Source organism: Cynocephalus volans, chromosome 12, assembly GCF_027409185.1.
Source record: "Cynocephalus volans isolate mCynVol1 chromosome 12, mCynVol1.pri, whole genome shotgun sequence".
Classification (NCBI taxonomy): Eukaryota; Metazoa; Chordata; class Mammalia; order Dermoptera; family Cynocephalidae; genus Cynocephalus; species Cynocephalus volans.
In genome coordinates this window covers 79070313-79092628 of record NC_084471.1, presented here as the reverse complement: position 1 = coordinate 79092628, position 22316 = coordinate 79070313, and the positions used below count along the sequence as shown (strand labels likewise).

The 22316-nt window shown below is 36.1% G+C and overlaps 1 protein-coding gene across 7 annotated transcripts in view; it reads right to left on the bottom strand.

Moving 5' to 3' along the window:
* KIF21A (kinesin family member 21A) overlaps positions 1-22316 on the bottom strand; it is a 146927-nt gene that overhangs the window by 69678 nt on the left and 54933 nt on the right. For all 7 annotated transcript variants that reach the window (XM_063115509.1, XM_063115510.1, XM_063115513.1 and 4 more), the window contains exons 2-7: positions 5604-5826; positions 5294-5476; positions 3795-3944; positions 2950-3084; positions 2276-2443; positions 131-246 (exon numbers count right to left, since the gene is read on the bottom strand). In XM_063115509.1, the coding sequence (XP_062971579.1) occupies positions 131-246; positions 2276-2443; positions 2950-3084; positions 3795-3944; positions 5294-5476; positions 5604-5826 (975 nt within the window). The remainder of the gene's footprint in view (positions 1-130; positions 247-2275; positions 2444-2949; positions 3085-3794; positions 3945-5293; positions 5477-5603; positions 5827-22316) is intronic.

Here is a 22316-nt window from a genome sequence, read left to right as displayed (position 1 = left end):
ATAATTATTAATTTCTCATCCGATTAATTATCCTTATAATAAAAGTGGTTCTTATAAATCATCTTACAAGCTTACTTAGAAAATAATGAATAATCAAAACTCAGGGTAGTGGATAATCACTTATGCATACCTATTACCCCCGAGGGAATCCTGTAGTAGTCTTGTCAGCTTGGAATCTCTGTAGGGGACATGTGTGGCCCTCTTGCTCTTGTCTCCTAATGCACTTATTACATTGCCAAGTGCCAACTAAGAGAGAGAGAGAGAAATGATATAAATTTACTAATTATAACATTTTTAAGTACAGAAAGCATACAGAAAATAATGAGGAGACATGACAGAATTGACATTTGTGTTTGGTTTGGTTTATGTTCGTATTTTAAAATATAAAGTAAACTTCAAAGTTTTCTATATTAGCTACTAATAACTGACAACACTCAAAATATAGTACTACATATACTCATAACTCACAAATACTTAAACTTCTATTAATAAATTTTCTTTGGAAATAGACATGTTAGAAGATTGATGTCTTCTAACTACCCCTACAGCATCAGGTTGTGTACCCAGAAAATTATCAATTCATGTTACAAATTCTTCCCCTCAATTCAATAAAGAAATGAAATGTTTAGTTATGGAACAAGAAACTTTCTTGTTTCAATATAGATTCCTTATGGGAAAACAAAATCTCCTTTCACCATAATAAAAATATTAGTATGATTTTTCTGAACAAAACATTCTTATACAAGTAAAGCTGTCCTTGTAAATACAATAAAACTATGCGCTAAGCATCCACTTTTTAAAAAACTAAGTTAAACTTTAGAACTCTTTTGCCACTCCTCCTGCCTTACCTATTGCTTTTCTTACTGTCACCAAACTAGCACCTACAGCATAAGCATTATACAAAACGTTGGTCACGGGCCGGCCCGTGGCTCACTCGGGAGAGTGCGGTGCTGATACCACCAAGGCCCCGGGTTCGGATCCCATATACGGATGGCCGGTTCGCTCACTGGGTGAGCGTGGTGCTGACCACACCAAGTCAAGGGTTAAGATCCCCTTACCGGTCATCTTTTAAAAAAAAACAAAAAAAAACCAAAAAAAAACGTTGGTCACATCACACTTCAGTCATGCAAACATCTATAACCATGTCTCTGTTAGGGCCAAAGGATTATGCAGGAAGTAGCATCAGGATCACACTGTTTCTTGGTCCCCCTTTTCCAGAGAGGCTATAGTCTTAAGCACTGGCCACCCTGAAACTCTACTAGATATTTCTCAACATGCTTCAACAGCCTAAACAGAGAAACAGACCAATGGCTTGTATCTTTTCCTGACAGCACAAATATAAATACCACCATGATTTTACTTCCCAAGAAATTCAAAACAACACACAAAGTCCAGGATTCAGGTCACACACAACATCTATATAACATTCAACAATATTGTGGGAGCATCAAAATGGGTATTGTAGTTGGGCGGTCTGGCTCTCTCAGCCTCGGCTGATAATTCCCCCAGAGAAGGGTCACAATCGTATGGTAGCAAATATTGGGCAATGATAGAAAAGGACCCTCTGTTTGGAGCCCCCAACTATAGGATGGAAGGAAGCAACGCAGAAAGCACACAGCATCTGTTAGCATCACAGAAACTTAGAGATTGCCATCACTTTTATACAGAAACAAATGTCCAATTTTACAGTGAAGACAGCAAGGAAAAAAAACGTACTACACAAAACTGCTCTAAAACATTTTCTTCCACATAACAGAAATTTTATGCTAACTCAACCACGAGGTATTTTTCTAATCAAAATACCACTAGGTGGCAAGGTATTAAAGTTAATTCCTAATATAATATAGAAAAATGCTCACCTTGAAAAAATCATTACGAAAAAGCATTTAATTATAACTCCAAAATCAATAAAATGTTAGCAGAAAGCTATTTTGAAAGTTTTATCCCATGAAATACTTAATATTAAAAGTTGATTTTTACAGTATATTTTGTGTAGAAAGAATTTTTTAAATAATTTCTATATATGTAATTTTCTGCATATATTACAAAATTTAATCCAACCAAATTTACACACATGAAGAAAACCTGCAATGTGAAAAAAATAAAAAGGCCTATAACGTGAGATCAGCAACTCACTGCATTACTAATAAGTTCACTGCAACTTTCGTTTCTCAGTTCAGTGCATAAAAGATTTCCATTTGGTATTATGGATTAAAAAGAGAAAAGGACAATAGAAAAGCCCTTATATATTCCCAGCCCAAAGCCTTAGTCTTACAAGTCCACAGTTGATAGAAATGCCTTCTTTTGCCCTCTCGCCTGTAGCTCCAGTACGCTTCAATCTTTCTGATCCTGCCAGATCAACAAAATGGAACTTTGCAGTTAGAGTTTCAAATTCATTCATCTGTGATGATTCAGAAATCATCTTATTATCAGTTGCATTTTCCTGCAATTAAGGAAAATAATTGAAAATACATTATTAATGTGACCCTAAATATCCTCCAACCCCACCTTGCACTCACTCCACATACATTTTATAAGTATAGCCAAAGAAACAGTCATGTAGCCAAATAAATATAAATGAAAAAATGTCTGCTGTGAATTAGAAACTTAAAGTCAGAAAGAAGCTATAAAGTCAGAACCCAACTGTTATCAACTAAGGATTTGCTTATATTGATAAAGAAAAACCTACAGCACAGAGTCCTGAAAAGCAGAGGGTCTCACTACATCCATCACTATACAGCCAGAACATGCCTTCTGATTGTTGCAGACACATATTCAATTTTTTGTTTTAAAATCTCACATGGTTGGCCAGCTTCAATTTAAATAGGATCAGAAGAGGAAATTAGGAAAAGGAATGATTAAACAATCTGGTTCAGACATAGTCTCCTGAGATTCATGTGACTTTAGGGAGATAAAAATTGAAAGTTTAAAAAACTACAACTAACTCACAGCATCTATTTGGGGACAAACTCTGGTTTGACACACATGAATAGTAAAAATGGCATGTGAACGAGAGCTCTGAACATTCATCTGGGTACTGGCAGTGGTCCGGGATAAAGCACCCAACTTCAAACACTGCATCATCTGGAAGAGAAAAAGAAAAAAGGGATGTACCTAAGCAATATTTAAGCAAGATACCACACAATCCAGTCCGAGCTAATGGCTAAAACCCACCATATTAAGGGATGTAAACGATGGGGATTTTATACTGTTATTTTAGTTACAGCACTTTTTGAACTGAACTTAGTATAATAGTGTATTATTTTTTAAATAAGAAAAAACACTGAGATTCCATTGTTTGCCATTTGCTGACATTTGCAGCTTCCATTCCAAAACTGTTACAGTAGAACGCTTTAGTACAAACGGAGCAATAACTTGAATTACTCAGGCTCTTCTGTATTGTCTGCTGAAAATTCTTTTTTTTTTTCTAATTTTTCTTAAATCTCCCTTTAGGAGCCATGACACAGTCCTATTTATGTTACAGCTAAAGGTACAAAAGGATTATGATGTCATAATTCACCATCAGTTGTCTAACCCACTTTCTCTAGCTGTGAAAAAATAAATAAATATATATACATATTGCTTAGATCCTTTTGATGGTATTATAAATGTACTGATTTTATCATAACCTTGACATTTTTATAATAATATTCTGGAAAGAAGACAAGATTTTAAACTCCATGTTATGCTCAAGGACACAGATTTCATAACTTGATCTTATGCAGACTATCAGCAAAGCTGACTATTTAAATAAAGCCAACCATACTCTATTTTAACTGCAACATAAATGTCACCTCTGATTCTGTATTCACAGTACGTGTTGTGACGCCCACAGTATAAATTCCTCCAGTTGAATCTTCATGAATTCTTATGTTTGATTTTTTATTTTTTGCATCAATATCACGAGTGGTATCAAATAAGTCAAGGACCTCTTCATTATAGAGCTATCAAAAGGAAATACTAGTTTAATTTTATCAGAAATTGCCTTGCGGTTGTCATAAGTTACATAATGTTATTTTTCAAACATATTTTAACAGTTATTTAAAATGACACATATTTCTTCAAAATAATGCATAAAAATGAATGAAGCAATTATTATTACAGAAATAAGTAAATGCAAGAGTAAGAACTGTAAATGGCTTAGTCATGACTAATGGGTTGATGACTATGTAAATGATCTACTAATACTTTGTAAGAGATAAGCAAGTATTTAAAAATACAAGCAAATTCTACGATATGTGTGCCAAATGTAGACAAATCCTAAGCTTAGAGAAGATTTAAGAATATTCACTACTTGAGCTAAAAATATATTTCCTATTGACCCCACTACCCTTCTTAATGTGCCTAAAAATTAATACTCAGCATTTTTGCAAGGTCAGCAACAATATTAGTGTTTCTGTGTCAATAAGGCTGAAAAGATCAAGTTACCTCCTTAGAACAGGATACACATGCCTATTTTTCTATCAATATGCTTTAAAGTCACATGCCTAACAACACTTTGAAGGGAAGATGAAAGAACACTGTTTCTTTTCTTTTCCCACCATCGCTTACCTTTCTTTTGATATAAACACACACTGTTTTCGGTTTTTACTGAATGGGGATGTCCATTAAAATCAGCAGTAATTAATTTGAGTTAAGTTTCCTATTTTGTGTTAAATAATGCTGAATAAAATGTTTCAACAATTATCAAACTGATTAGCTCATGGATCAGGTCATCTAGACTAAAACACTCTTTGGACCAAGAACCCAGAATTATAATGCCACTGTCTATCTAACTGCAATGTTGCTCAAATTCTAGATGTCCTCTTACTGTCGTGCCCTCCCACCAGATCAGACTGCCCTACATTAATCCAAACCTGCCCGAACCTTTGATGCGATGTCCATCTATTCAAGGATACCAGCTTCTGCAGCCAGATTAGTGCTATACCCTCAATTCTCACATTCTCATTCTCCCTTTTGGTATTAGCCACTGAGTTCCTAGCACTTTGTAAGCCTGTCTAAATTACAACAGCAATTTATATTTATCTCTTGATAAAGGAAGGATCTGAAATAAACAATATTAATTGTTCTTTTACTTTATGGACACTGGTCAGGTGTTTATAATATTAAATGCCAACATCATTGCCTACAAGTAAGAAATAGTTAACTATTATCAAATGTTAATTTACTCAAACAATATTTATTGTGTACTGTATGCAAGGCACTGTACTGGAAGCCAAGGGCATAAAATCATAAGGGCTTATGATCTAAGGACAAAATTTAAAGGAAACTAATGATACAGTTAGATTATTACCTCTAAGAATTGGGCATTCACTTTAAAATCTGGAGGAGGAAGCCCATTTTTAATTGCTGTGTGTTTTTTTTCTTCAATATTCTTGAAAAGGTGTTTAACAGCACGAGAAATAATACCCTGTTCTTCCTCAATGATGTTAACATCAAATCCTGTTCCCATTGTGTATGTTTTGCCAGCTCCAGTCTGAACAAAAGAGTAGAGAAAAATTAGTGTTTAACCTTAACATAACCTGAAGAAACAAAAATGGAAGTGGAACTGAATTAACATTTCTAAAAAGTTACAACTCCTATGAAAATAATATGGTACTTACTTGTCCATATGCAAAAACTGTGGCATTGTATCCTTCAAAACAACCTTCAATCAGTTTTTCTATACATTGAGTGTAGATCTGCTCTTGTTGGGATTCAATGTCAAATACATAATCAAAAGTAAAAGCTTTATCTTTCCCTAGGAAGACCTGAGGCTCTCCTGGTGTGACAGATGTACAAATATGGCATCCTTCGATCTTCTCTTTGGCAAGCTGTGGTCTTATTCTGTGAGAAACAATCAGAAAGAAATAAAATAAAATAAATGGGAAAAAAAATCAAGAAATAGGATTTAAAATTTCTTGGCCAAATCTTTTTTAAAAAATAACATAAAATCACCTGCTGCTCCTTTATTTGAAAAGTTTAAATAAATTGAATTATACTGAATCTATTTCAGTATATGAGATGACTTAAAAATCCTAATGAGTTACTTAGCAATCCCCAAAAATCATGAACACAAGTAAAATTCAATTTAAATTTAAATATTTATCCAGGTGAATACTTTTCCTCAACTCTGCAAGAGTTAGGCACTCAGTCAAATAAATTCTACTACCAAAATGCTGTTTGTTGTTATTTTTGTTTTAGATTTCTTCTCTTTATTTCCAGTAATGATGGTATGCAAAAATGAAAAATTAAGCACATAATAGTTATCTTGATGCCCTGATGCCCTTGACTTGCCTTTACCACAAATTCTTCACCAGTTTTCAAACTTACTTGACTATTACCTTCTGATACTTTAACATGTTTTAGGCATATTCTCACAATATACAAGAGTACTTCAAAAAGTTCACGGTAAGATTTGTATCATCTATTAATTCAATTTTTTCCATGAACTTTTTGAAATACCCTCATATACTTATTCATTTACAAATGATATGCATGTACTACTATATTGATTTGTCATATATTGAGATACAAAAGAAGAATTTTGTAAAGCAAGAAATTAAAAATAAATACAAAGAGTTCTAATATTCTCCCTCCAAAACCCAGTGAATTATCATGGGTTGTCCTCCTCCATTTAGAAGACCACAGCACTCCACCTATCCCACGTCTACCTCCACCTACTCCAAACTCCAATACTTTCCTGTTCTGTCATCTCTTCCTAATTTCAAGTCCTGTTTTCTTTTTTTTTTAATTATATGCTAAGCTTTTTGTTGTTAAGGCCTATTTTCAAAGAAGGAAGGTAAATTTGGTGATATGTTCATAACAGAACGAGCTGAAATTTGGCCCTATTCTGTTCACTTAGTAGTATGTGTGGACCTACACACAACTGACTTATTGTATCTAGATTTTTAAAGAGATTCCTACCTGCCATGGAGAAAGGAAAAAAGTTTAAGGAAGAAAAGACAGCCAGGGATTGAAAATATAAAATGATAAAGATAGATCAAGTAATGGTTTTTAAAGGAATCTGGCACCACATCCTTATTTTTTGAGATTAAAAAATAATAATAAAAAAATAAAAAACAACCTCAGGTCAGGTCTACAGCAGTAGAAAAAGTTCATCTATTTATTAGCTATAAAGCCAAGTCTAAGTCCATATCTCTCGACTTTTCATTCTTTCCAGTTGATCAAGATGAAAGGTCAATAGAGGGTAGGAAAGACAATTTTGAGAAGGGAGTGAATTTCTATAGTCCCAGTTATTAAAGTAGAATTTGGTACTCCAAAAAATGTGTTAAGTAAAGGCTATATTTATTTATGCAATTATTTGCTTTCCTCTGTGATGTTGGTGTTTTTCTTTTATAAAGTCTTTAGCTTTGGAATGGAATGTAATAATCAGTGTGGAGCTGGCTAGGTACTGTGGAAAAAGCAATGGACTGGCCATTGGAGACCTGGGTTCTACTGCTTTTTTTCACTCCATAGATATGACATGGTCTTTTCTCAAAGCTCTAGTTTCCTCACCTGTGGAGGAAAACTATAACATCCAAGATGACCCTTCTATCTAACACTATTTAACAGTAGGACACTATATTATAAAAAAGGGAACGAGGGAAACAATATTTACATACTGTTATACATACATCCCTAAGTCCCTCTGTTTTTACCATGTTCCACCTTTGTATTAAAGAATTTTTGTTGGTGGTAGTGGTGATGGCTTGTCTGATTTTTTGTTGTTATTGCTGTTGCTGGTTTTTCATTTTTGTTTGTTTGTTTGTTTTGTCTGGCCTGTATGGGAATCGAACCCTTGGTGTTATAACACTAGTTTATCTTAATCCGTTTCACTAACAACCTATGCTCTCTCTTGCTTCTATGGCTTCAAATACATTGCTCCCTTTTCCTGAACACTCCTCTCCATCCTCTTAATTCCCAACTCATTTACCAGCCAGAACATCTCAGGTTCTCAATCTGTGTTTAGATATCACTTATTTTGGAAGCTCCCACAAACTCTTTGTATTCCACCGTAAAGTCACATCTCAGCTCAGGCTGCTCTCTCTCCTGAACGCTACCTTTTTAACACCAGGTCTCTGCTTTCCACCAGTTTTATGGCTGCTATACACACTCTGTGAAGCTTAACAAATCCCATGTAATAAAACAGACAAAAATAAACACAATTCTCTAAATGGAGGTGAACACTTGGCTACTGTTTGAAATCAGTGCCTCATTAAGTAAATGATTTATAACCATAGGCTAATTTGGCTATTACAATACTTTTAATTTCATTTCAATATAAAGAGAAACTAGGTGCCATTTGAATTATTGCAGATATAACAGTCAATTTTAGAAGGCCAATGTCACTCAGAATGTCTTTAACTTAATCTCCTAACCTCTACTCATCTGATTATTATCTTTGCTAATGGCAAGGAGGATTCAGTTTGAAACCTGGATGATGCCCAATTCCATCCATCTGCATGGGCAGGCGAGAGAGTGGTTTTAAAGTCCAACTAGACTGGCAGAACCCTTTTCTACTGGATCCAGGCAATGACAGTTTCCCAGCAGGTCAGAGAAATTCCCAGCTGGGTGGTGGCAGTCTTCCACACGTGCAGATAATTCGAAGCTGACTGCACTTCAAAGGTTAGGGATAAATTCGCCTTTTCAATTCTCCTTCAAAAATTAGTATTTTAAATACTCCAAATCCCTAAATTTATACTTGAGTCAAGAATTCTCAGATGAAGTCCCAATCCAAGCCAATTCAACTGCTTTATAATGTGAAGTTTGAAATTTACCCAGCGGCAAACCTCAATTTCAAAACTAGTATGAGATTATGTACATACAAAATATACCAATACTTCTGGAAAAGAGAAAACTGAAAAAAGAATCCAAAATTTACAACTCTGAATATTTTGAAATACCTTCTTTCTTTATGTAAAAAATAAGACCATTAAACACACTCATCTAATCCCAACACTAAGAAATCATCAATGTTAACATTTTGGTTAACATTAACATTCAGAAATAACAAAGCATTGCAGGCTTTTTGAAATGTATAATCATATAACTACATACATTTGAAACTGTTTTTTAAAGAAAACAATTATGCATAAAATTTATGTCATAAGTATTCAGGATAAAATTTTCAAATATTACATAGCAATATTATATTATAAAAGGCTACCAACAACATTTACCTATAATTATCGAGACATGGTATATAATGATAAATTATCTATAATTATACATGTGTAATATATAGATAATTATACATTATGTATGTATAATTACATTATCAGTTGTCCCTCGGTATCTGAGGGGAATTGGTTCTAGGACCACCACCCCCCACACACCAAAACCCACAGATACTCAAGTTCCTAATATAATATGGTATAGTATTTGCATATGACCTACACACATCCTCCTGTATACATTAAATCATTTCTAGATTACTTACAATACCAAACACAATAACTACACATCACTTCATTCCCATGGATTTAACATAGTACTCACATATGATAATCACAATAATCTAACTAGCATCACTTTACTCAGCACTAGAAACTTGTTCTTAAACAAGCATTTAACCATTCTACATCTCAATTTTTTAATCTACAAAATGAGGAACATGAATTTAATACTCCTAAGATTCTTTCCAACTTCAAATTCTATTTAAATTAATCTTTCAAGAAAAATGAAAGTTTTCTATATTGGCTTTGAAAAGGTTACAATATATTGATATTCAACACAGTACTGCACAGATATGTTTCAATAAAAAAAAATTTTTTTTAATCAGTTATGTTTCAATAAAACAAAAAAGGTAGCAATATACTACTTTTTTTTCCCCTGCCACACACTATACCCACCATTAGTTATACCACTTGCTCCTTATTTCTTCATGGTTCCTAATGTATACTCCAGCTTTTGTAGCAAATGTTGCTGTGGCCATAGGGATAAGGGACTTCATTTATGAAAACATTATTATGGCTCCTTGCAGTGGCAATAGCTGGTGAAGATTAGAGGAGAATCTGAGACTGAATCTAGCAAGCTTCCTCAAATTGGGCCCTGCTTTCTGTTCTTTGTCTTCGTAATAACCAAAATTGGTTTTAGTAACTGAATACATCAAATAAGTCAAAGGACTAGTTTCAAGATGTCCTGGGTAAAACAGAAAAATAAAAAGATAAATATATTTTGGGGGAAAGGTTTACACTTGCTACCTTTTCAGTTAGAGTTGTTGTAACAAAGCTCAGCAAAACTGAGTTTACAATTCAGTTCTGCCACACACTGTCATCAAGAGGCAATCCACCATTGGAGTTAAGGATGTCAAGAATGCAAGACTGTGACTGCCTTTTCATGGATCATTCCTCAGGATTGTGTTTGCAGCAAGCAACCTTTAAGGATGAGGTAACATCTTCCACCTGACAAAGAGCTGGCTTGCTCCTGCTTACAAAAAAAGTAATGAACCCACAAGCTTCATGTTTCTCAATGTCCTCACTGCTTGCACACATCCATATAATAGGTACACCCGCAACTCCCTGGCTGGAGTGAGAGGGAATGGCGAATCAGTTCATTAACAGGAAGCTCACTATGTTTCTTGTACTGTGAGTAATAAAAGTCCTTAGCCTCCAACTCAAGAGTCTTGTGTCTTCTGCCACTATTCTTGAAACAGGAACAGTCTAACTTGCTAGTTTGTAAATAGAGTAAAATCTCAAATACTTCACAGGTCTTATACATACTAGCTGTGACCTTGGCAAGTCACTCTCTCGGCCTCAATTTCCTTATCTATAAAATATCTATAAAATATTATGACTACACATCCACATCATAGTATCTTGAACGAATGAGAAACTATGTGGCAATGAAAACCTGTGTACCTACAAAGTGTTGTTGCTTCTGTTGTTGTTATAGCACCACTTAAAAATTCTCGAAGTCAATTCTCTCATAAGGCACTCTAACATTTCAATTTGGGCTTCCCACCATGTTAAAGAATGCATGATTTACTCTTTGGCTCCCCAAATTATTGCTATATTTTTTAAAACACACTCTGAATGCCCTGAGTGTTTAGGAAAATTAAATGTAAAAAAACTATGTCAGGAATAGAAATAATACAACAGTGAACATTAACTAGAAATGTGTACATATGCATACAAATATACATACATGTATTGTTGTGCAAAGATAATAAAAATGAATATTAGTTACATCTCCATTTGCAAAGAAAAGTCATAATCCCCAAATTAACCTTTTCATAGTAATGAATAATCAAGTCTCATTTATCCTGTTATTCATATCAGTATACCATATAACAGGAACCAAAATGGGAATTTTTATTTTCAGTATTATTATCATTTTTTTCTGTCTTCAAATAACCAGTAAGGAAATTTCATTCATTAAATAATGAATAACTTCCTGAGTAACAGGTTTGCTTAAAAAGGTGGATTCAATTGTTGTGGTACAATTGGTACTTATACTGAATTAAATTGAATTAAATGCTACTGACTAAAATGTTGACAAACGACTAATCGATGATTTGTAGCTACTGAAGGAATGTTGACTTAAGCCCATGCCATTATAATTTATAATCTCCCACTACTTGTGCAGGTACCCATTTTTTCCTGAATTATAAGAGTAGCGATAACATCACTCAATAATCTAGTCCAAGGAATCAAACCTATAGTTTTAAATGCATGTCATTTGTCCAGTACTTTTCAGACATTCTCTTACACCCTCACTTCTCCTATTCTTCTGTTCTCCATTTTATTAAAAACATCAGAAGAGACAAGACTTTCATTTGCTAATTTATTGGGCAAGTTATTTTTCCCACAAAGAGAAGATGAATAACACAAAAGGTCTTCCTTTTTGCATTCTTTTGCCATTGCTGATTTTTGTCCTGTTAGGAAGTACTCGTACTATTGTCCCTAATCTATGGTTTCATAGATGTAACAAATTTTTCCATTACCTAAATGTCTTTGTAAACTATCTTTTCTTCTTTTGCTTGAGTTATTCTGATCTCATCCCCATGTGATTTACCCAATAATCTGACCTGATTCCCACTTTGTGTGGTTCTTTTACTTACTCCTATCTGTAACTAGCTCACTTGGCACCTTAACACCTTTGTTCCTCCTACATAACACCAACAAATCTATCCCCTGTATAGTCCCTTTGCCTTTCTTTATTCCATTTGTTAGAGTTCTGGATGATCATTATATTGGGTACTACTTACTAGTGTTCAATTTGATTTCTTAATGTTAATTATATCTTACTTATTTCCTCCCTTCCGTTTCCTAAAAATTAGGACAGCTATCACTTTGTCACAACAGCTGAGCAACTGGGGTTCTGGTCCCTTTTTTGATCCTCCTTTAGTTCATTCCAGTCAGAAGACACCACATCAAGGAAGCATCTGCCCTACTTTAACCCTCCACCTTCTGTTCTAGAAAAGAGTTCTGACACACCATAGGAAATAGTTAGACCATTTGTGGGCTTGCTGACTTGTTTCCTAAGAGCTCAGGCACTGCCTAAATAATGGGTAACTCAGGTCTACCAAAAAAAAATTCCTCTCCCCTAAATGGATCTTTAATTTCAATGATGATACTCTGGTTTCTCTTCAGGTGGTATAAATCTTCCACCTTTTACTAATTACAACGATGGTTGATAGGAAAAAAGGTATTTCTTCAAGACATTCCAGAAAAAAAAACACATCTCAGTAATTCCATTAAAGAGATTATTAATTCAGTAAAAAGCCTAAGAACCAGAAAGCATAGGAGTGTGTTCCAGGGACCAGTAAATACACACTTCTGTAAATGACAGAGACAGAGAGGAGAACCTCATATTTTAATCCACTGATGATGAACCACTTTTCAAAACTATCCATAAATCTTATCCTAATCTCCACAATTGGCTATGTAATTAGCCTTATCTGGTGTGGTTCACCTGACTCAAGTTTATTCTTACCCAATAACATGAAAAAGTATTCATAAATTTCAATTAAAATGTTTAATATAATGTATATAACTAAACATTTGGAGCTACAAACCTAGACTAAGCTACTCAGTCTCTGATTAGCATCAGCACCCGGAAAAACAAAGACTTAGCTCCCTCAAGTGCGGTTCCACAGTGGCTGAGTAGGGAAAGGAAGCAGGAGAAACAGGATGATGCAGCATTATAGTAGTCCCACCTTATTCACGGTTTTGCTTTCCATGGTTTCAGTTACCCAAAGTCAACCAAGGTTAAACGAAGTTGACTACAGTACAACAGGATATTTTGAAAGAGAGTGAGAGAAACCACACTCACAAAACTTTTATTACAGCATATTATTATAATTGTCCTATTTTATTATTAGTTGTTGTTAATCTCTTAGTGTGCCTCATTTATAGATTAAACTTTATCACAGGTATGTATGTATAGGAAAAAACATAGCATATATAGGGCTCAGTACTATCTGCAATTTCAGGCATCTACTGGCAGTCTTGGAACATACTCCCTGTGGATAAGGGGAGACTACTATACCTTCTTCTGACTTCCACTCCCAGGTCTCCTACCTTTTTATCCCCATGGTTCTAAGGATACAGCACACTGAGAGAAGTTCTCTCTTAAGTCAGGAAACTAGTATCTTTCCGGAGTTGGATTTTATCACTCCCTCTGTTGAACACCAGATGTTCAGAAAACTACATTGAAGTAGTGCACATAGCCTGACAAAGTAAAGAAGAAAGTAGCTACATTCTAGATTGAGGGAAAAGTTGAATCTTCTGCATCACTGTAATTAGTCCTTTTGGAAACTGTGGAGCTTTCTCCTTCAGCCTCTCTCTCAGAAATAGAAAGCTTCTACCCCAAAAAACTGAGTGAGGGAAGGGAGTGACATGAGCCACCCACCTACTTTCCAAAGTGCTCATAAAAGTTTTGTTGTTGCTGGTGGCTGCACATGATGCCATATCTATAACCCAAAGCCCTCAGAAAACCTCATTTAGTCAACAAATCCCTGTTGAGGACCTACTTAATCACAAACAGCAGTGTGTCAGGCAAAAATTTTTAAAACAAAAACAAAAAACTTAAGAAGTATAGCCATGGGGTGGGGTGGGGGAGCTAGAAGAAAATTAAATATTCGCTCAATGAAATGTTGACCTAAAAGAAACTGAGGCTAAAGTATAGGATTTATTGAGCCAATATGACAATTGCAACCAGGGAGATTCATAGTCAGGTCCCCTAAGAAATGCACTCCAAGAGGGCTAGCAAGGCTTAGCATTTTATAATCACAAGAAGGGGGAAGAATCAAAGGGAGACAGAGAGAACAGCCCCTCTCTAATCACTTCAGTTTTTCTATTAGTTGTACATGATGTACAGATTCGGGATTGTTATTAGGTTACATCTTACATGCAGGGATCTAGGGTAAGGGTTACAAAAAGCATTTGAGGTTATATTATGATTTTCTGGTGCCATCACGTTTGTTTCTAAGTGAAGATGGTCTTATGATAATGTTTTCCAAGACATATGAACATGACTACTGACATCTCAGATCTCTCAAGGCACTATAATTTAGCTGACCTGATCAGAGCAGATTTTTTTGTTGTTGCTGTTATCAGGAATATTATATACAAAGGAGAAATGCAATAAAGATTAGCCCAAAGGGAATGAGGGAGGAAAAGGAAAAACTGCACATAGGGAATTTTATATTACCTGGGTTTTGGAGGGTGATTAGAATTTTCCAGAATGAGAGGATGAATGAGAGGAGAGAAAGTTGGTTCAAGCAAAACAAAGACAAAGATACTTGAAGTGCATTTGTTCCCTGGTTATGACATAGTCCTTTGGGGCAGAAGCACCAGCCTAATAGTTGCTAGAATTTAGGGATGTTTTATGAATGTTACGACACCACTTAATTAGGCATCCTAGCTAAGACATTATCTTCTAAAATGAGCACCCTGGTCTCCACAAGATGAAAGATGCTACCAAAAGGCACCCAAAAGGCATACTAGAAATTGCTGCCAAATATTTTTTCGTTTCCTCCTCCAGATCCACCCATGCTCTGGGGGGAGACTGACTTTCATGGGCTGCAATAATGGGCTCCCTTGCTCTCGGGCTTTTGGTGAGGCTCAGCAATGAGAGACACCAGTAGGACACTGCAGGGTAGGAGAGGAATGAGGTCAGGGTGGGCTGTGTCTTTTTACAAAGGCCACAGTTCCTATCAGGCAGCCACTTCTTAACCAATACCTTCAGGAACTAAGAGTGGTCCCCAGACAACAGATAGCAAGGAAATGGTGACCTCAGTCATAAAACCACAAGGAACTAAATTCTGCCAACAACCAGCATGAGCTTAGAAAAGACAGTGAGCCCCAGATGAGAAATGCAGCACCAAGTGACACCTTGATTGCAGCCTTATGAGACCTGAGAAAAGGGTCCAGCTAAAAGGCCTGACTCCTGATCCATGGAAATTGAGGTGTAATAAATATGTGATGTTTAAGTGGCTAAATTTGTGATGATTTGTTACACAGCAACAGAAAACTAATACAGAAGGATACTTCTGTTACAAATCTCCAACTATCTTTCTTTAAGCTTAATTTTTTGATTTCAGAATCCTTGAATCAAATGTTTGACAATAGCCTACATTTCCTATATGTCCTAAAATAAAAATAAATGCTGATAAGTATAAAGAAAAACAATTAACTCAAATTAGAAACATGGTTTCCCTCCAAGTATAATATTCTCTGGTCCTCCAAGTCAGAAAAAATTATAAGACAGTAGTTATAATAACTTTTATATTCTCTGTTTCTTCGACAATCAGCTAGTCTGAATTCACACATTTCTATTTCTGTCTATATTTTCTACTAGAAGGTTGAGATACTTTTCTTCTGATAACAGCCATTGCTATAAAGTACAATGACAGGGAAATGGAATAAGTTATACCCTGTGACTGGCTAAATAATGGCCCCAAATCCCAGAAACAAGCAAATAAGTTACCTTACATGCTAAAAGTGACTCTGTAGATGTGATTAATGATCTTGAGATTATTCAGGTGACTCAATGTAATCACAAGTGTCCTTATAAAAGGAAGGCAGAGGGAGATTTGCTACAGCAGAGGCATGTCAAAGTGAAACAGTATGAGAAATACCTGACCAGCCATTGTTGGTTGTAAAGATGGAAGGAGCCAAAAGCCAAAATATGCAAGCAGCAGAAAAACAGATTCTCCCCAGAGCCTCCAGAAGAAATGCAGCCCTGCCAAGTCATTGACCTCCAGAACTACACAATAATACGTTTATGTGTGTTTTTAAGCCACTAAATTTGTGGTAATTTGTTACAGCAGCAACAGGAAACTAAGACATGCCCTACGGCTTCCTATAAAAGTCTGGTCCTAAAAACATGGGTCATAGTTAGACTGATCCTATAATCTATTGTCCACACCAGGATACTTTTGAAAGTAAAAGGGCTACTATTAATAATCATTCCAGGATAACAGTCACAAATTAGGATTATCCTAGGTAAAGTGAGATGTATGATCAGCCCACTCATGTTATACTCATAACAAAGGATTCAATCAAGTTACAGAGATGTACATTTCAGCTCAAAATGAGGAAAAAGCTTTTAAACAACCCATCAAAAAAACATTGCTTGCCTTAGGAGGTGGGGAGTTTCCACAGTGGCTACTGATAACAGATGAAGGGTAGTACAAGTTCTCAAACCTGGCTGCATGGGAGAATCACCTGGTAAATTCAGGGTGTTTGTTTTGTTTTTAACTTATATTCCCAGACCCCATCCCAGACCTATCAAATCAGAATTTCCAGAGGTGAAGCCCAGAATCTATATTTTTAATTAGCTCCCCAAGGGATTCTAACACAGTGTCAGCCCAGCACCAAACTCTGGAAGCAGTGGTGAGCGGTAATGTTTATACTTTATTTTGGAAGCAAACCTAGGGCCCCCCAAAACACACAAATAACAATGCCACTATTCCTACCAAACACAATCTTAGTTCCAAGGCCCAATAAATAAAAAATATAAAAATGAAGTTAGTCCTACTGGAGGTGCCCCAGAGATTCCTCGACACCAGGCTCACCACCCCCAGCAGCCCCCAAGTCTCCTCCATGAAATCTCAGGGCTCCTCTGAGAACTGGCGTATGAAAACCAAGCCTCTGCATCATCGGCAGTAAGCAGCTTCATCACATCCATAGTTTGTAATAACTACCCAGAGCAGCAACCATCTTTTAAAATTAAGTATTTGGAGATTGTTTCAATTAATACATCTGGTCTTATCCAACTTTGTAAAAAAGTTACCTTTCCTCGGGTGGGGAAAATAAGATAATTTAGTCAGGCTCCCTCAGCTCAGGTCTGGTTGGGGGTCAAGCAACACATTTCCTGTAAACAAGTTCTGTATGGGTGGAGTTAGTGAGCATGTGCACCCAGGTATCTTTCTAGTTAATTGCTATTGCTTGTTCTTCAGTTTGTGAGGCAGAAGCTGGCTGGCAGAGCTCGCATCTAAAAATAGAGCATGTTTGCTCTGCTGGCAGCTGTTCAGTTTTTCCTTGGACTTTGCAGATTAGCAGTGGGGTTTTTGAGTTTCTCTGTGTACTGCCTAGCTCTTAACGTTGCATGTGCTGAATAAAGACTATTCCTACTTCAGCCAAGGCTCCAAGGACTGTTTTGTCCAATTACCTAGCCCGTGAAGTGTTTGTGAACAGGCTCCAGGGGTCTGTGAGTTCCAGACCCCAGCTCTAGCTCTACACCTTGATTTCCAGTTCCTCTGCCTGAAGATACCTCAAGTTGGGGCTCAGAGATGGGAGGTGGAGAATCTGTCTTTCATCAACTCTCTTAAAGCATAGCAGATCTAGTTGCTTATTCATTTGTAGGATTTTCTTTTAAGAAGAAATAATTTAGGGTTTTGAAAACCATTGTCATAGAGGAATTCCTGCATATGGCAAGAGATACAATAAATAATCCTAAGATTCCCTTAAGTACCAGCTCTAAAATTCTAAAAACTTCAAATTGTAATTATTCTAAGAACAATACAAGTAATCTGATTGCCAGTAAAATTAAAACATGAATCATGTTTGAGAGAACAAGGCTGCAATGTCTCTTATCTTCCAAGGTCACCATGTATTTAATTTTTAAAAAAAAAAAGACATTACTCCAATTGGACATTTTTAACATTCAGCAGACTTAGTATTTTTTAGATTATTTTAATACTATATTTGGATTCACTCTGTGAAACAACTCTGCTATCTTTCACTGTCATGCTTGCTAAGCACCATGAGGCAGAAATGATCATGAAAGAGTCTCAATAAGACTTAGGATACAAATAGATCTTTTAAATGATAATAATTTTAGAAGTCCCCCAAAATAAACCATTAATAAACCATATTTTTCTAAACTCACATGCAGTACATACACCATACAACAGCATGTGGAATGAAATTACCTTTTTAACAGTTAAATTTCCATACATCTGCTTCACTTTTTACAGATTGCATTTTAGAAAACCAGCCAAATAACATTCATGGAGATTTACATTATTTCACGAGGTATCAAGAATGGAGAATGCAAACAGCATTCCCCATACAATTCTCACCAGTTTAATTTGGTCTGTTACCTTTAGGAACAGAGGTAAGTGAAAAGATCCCTGGCAGGTAGGCAAGAGCAGTTATTTAGGAAAGCCGGCTTTCTCTCTCAGACATTTTAGAGCATGAATGTACTAGAGACACATTAGAGAACAAAGTGTCTTTGATAAATGCACAGACTGCACTTAATACTCTCCTTGAATTGAAGGTCAGAGGAAATAGATAAATGTCATCCATTAGCATGGATACTAAAAGAGTTAGGAACTGCATGTGTACATTCTGAATGTTAGAAATAGAATTAAAATGTCATTAGAGATCTTTGAACCACAGCAAGCTGTCTAAGCCATTAGCTTCCCCTTTCTGGCAAAAGTCTAATGTCTACAAGCAGATTATGAAGCTTCCTGCTATCAACAAAATTATGTCCTAAATAACAGACATGTGAGGCTAATTATAAGAATTTAACATTTCCAGAAAATAGGAAGAAATCCTCCTAGAATCGATTCAATTTAACGAATAATTTATTGTGCCCCTATATGTAAGTTACCATGCTATGCACTGTAGGAGAAATAAAGAATAAACCTTAAGTTCCTGACACCCGGGAATTTATCATCTAATACAGAAAATGAGGCAAATAAAAAACAAATGTAATTCACCATGATATATTATTAAACATCACAAAAGAGGTTTAGAGCAGAACTTCTCAAACTTTAATGTATGTATGAATTACATGGAGAGCTTATAAAAATACAAATTCTGAGCTTGAGGGTCTGGATGGCAGCTGAGAATCTGCATTACTAATAAACTGCAGGTGATGCTGATGCTGCACTCTGAGCTTCAAAGCCTTAAGGTAAAGTAGAAGGAAGACATCAGCTCAAGTAAGAAGAGGGAAGAAGTACAGCCATGACAGGGAGGGAGAAGATGGTATTACAGAGGGCTCTTGAATAGGCAGACTTGCGGGAAAAAGAAATGAAATGTAAAATGCATCAACCAAAGAAGCATGTGATTTTGTTGTGACTGTTGTTTAACTAATAAAGTATTTTTCACTTAAAGTAAATCCTAATAATGATTATTACATCTATTGTCTTAAAAGAGCTATCTTACATCACCTGTACAGATATAATAGAATTTTATATGTGCCTTTCATAATGACTTAGGTTTCTAGACATTGCCAAGTCAAGCAGCCTCACACAACTACAGCATTTAAGTCAGTACTTCACAAAATGAGCTCAGACAAGAAAGCTCAAAAAAGAAGCTGACACCTGTAGACTCGATTCCCAATTGTATCCCTGATCCCCAATTGCATCCCCCACTCTACCACCCTTGGACAAGGACGCTCCAAATATTAGCAGCCACACAGAAAGGGAAGTAGGATGTGGAAAGTGAATTTTTTTTCCCCCTCAAGCAGCAGAGGACTCTTAACAACTATATCCATTTTCTATTGCTGTGTAACAAATTACTAAAAACTTGGGACATAGGACAACATGCATTTATTATCTCACAGTTTCTGTAAGTCTGAAGTCCAGGCATAGCATAATTGGGGCCTCTGCTCAAAGTCTCAAGGTCAGGCTGAAATCAAGGCAACAGCTGGATGGCATTCTCAGCTGGAGTTCAGGATTGTCTTCCAAGCTCATGCAAGTTGGCAGAATTTAGTTGCTTGTAGTTCTGAACTGAGGTTCCTGTTTTCTTACTAACAAATGACCAGCTCTCAGTTCCTCAATGCAGCCCTCAGGTCCTAGCCATGTGGCCCTGTCACAATGTGGCAGCTCATTACTTCAAAACCACCAGGAGAATCTTTTACTCCCATTTGCTATGATCTAGTCTTATGTTACATAGCGCAATCATGGGGGTGATATCCCATCACCTTTGCCATATTCTACTAATTAGAAGCAAGTTACAGGTACTACCTGACTCCAGCCAAAGGGATTACACAAAGTAAGGAACACCAGGAGGCAGAAATCATTTGCTGTCACCTGACAGCCTGTCTGCCATAGTCAAGAAAGTTCTTTCTTAGAAAATGTGCCTTTTGGTCAAAGACTTGAAGGATGAGGAATCAGTTATGCAAAGGCAGTGGGTGGAGGAGGCAACCACTAATATTATAGGGGAAGGGAGAGAGAATAAGGAAGGAGATAGCCCTTAAAAACATGTCACCAGTAGCCATATCAGATATCTTTTAATTTCATCACTGGGTGTTAATGAATGCGAATAAAATATATAAGGTGAGTTTTATAAACCCAGCTACCCAGTCTTCTCAACTATTTCATGCATACCCAAAGAAGTATGCATCAACGTGAAAGAAAGACACAGGAAAAAATACTGTACATCTTCCTGGAGTGTCAACTTTACATTTGGTAAAATTAATAAGTAACTTAAACATTTTATATTAAAAACAAATATATTTATAGAATGTGTATACAAAACTAAGTAGAATACAAATTTTACACTATTTTTTAGATAAGACTTGAGGACTCAAAGAAATTTCCAGTTTGAGAGTACATTAAACATTTTCTCTCACTGCAGTTAGGGGAACTTTGTTGGAAAAGCTTCAGACTCAATGCTATTTTGGGTCTTCTCTGTTCTTTAACCTCATTAAGTATTAATGAGGAAAAAAACTTACAGATGAAGAAATAAATTTTTAAGTACACAATTTCAAATGGAATGCACATGAGCAAATTCACTGTCGTCACTGAAAGTCAAGCTGCAGACTAAATTGTTACAAAAGCAATTAAATTTATATATCATACAGTCAGGTGTTGATGCCTAGTGTTGTCCTTGACAATTATCCTATCCAATTATTAATTTTCAGTGTTATGGTAAAGGTTTTCTAAATGTTTGGTTGGTTTTGGTGTGTTGGTTTTGTTCTTATTCTTTAAGATCCAAATGTGTATCCTATGTTTTATGGCATAAATTGCTAATGGTACTTCAAAATCCATTCTCTCCTTTTTCCTGATTAATAAAAATTTTTGTTATTAATAACATGTTTATTTGGACACCTGCACATTTTAAGACTCCTTGCAGCTAGCTGTGGTCATATGGCCAAGTTTTGGTCAATGTCAACAGCAGAGTCTTAAAAAGCCTTCCCCTTTTTTCCTCCCTTCTTAGTGACTAGAATGCAGAAGTGAAGGTGGTGCACCATCGTGGATCATGAGAACTAGGGCAACACCTGAGAGATGGGGGAGCAACTTAGCTCTGTACTGCTTATACCCTGGCTGTAATGTGGAAGAGAGGTAAACTTCTATTTTGATTAAGCCTTTGTAATTTGGAGTCTTTGTTAGAACAGCTCAACCCATGTCCTAACTAACACAGAATCTGATAGGTGGAAGTAGCTGCCACCCTAACAGAACCTTTAATATGTGGCTCTGACTTAGAGATAGAGCAGCAGGTGGTGAGGAAACAGTAACATGAAAAGCTGCTGACTTGCTATGTAGTGGCAAAACATTTAGTCAAATTGACACCTTGAAAGTCAATACCTTGAAAGTAAAGTACTAACCAAGCCTCTAATTTAGTTTTTTTGTTTTGTGACCGGTAAGGGGATCGTAACCCTTGGCTTGGGGTCCCCCGCACCGCGCTCAGCCAGTGAGCAGACAGGCCATTCCTACATAGGATCCGAACCCGCGGCCTCTGCGCTCCCAGCGCCGCACTCTCCCGAATGAGCCACAGGGGCGGCCCGACCAAGCCTCTAATTTAAAGGGAAGTGATTAGAAAAAGTAAGCATGTTAGCATATATTGGCTACTTCTGCCTGCTTTCAACAAATAACTCAGCCCAAATAATGCAGTCTCAGCAGATGTGTAAAGAAATTCAGCTCTACTGAGGAA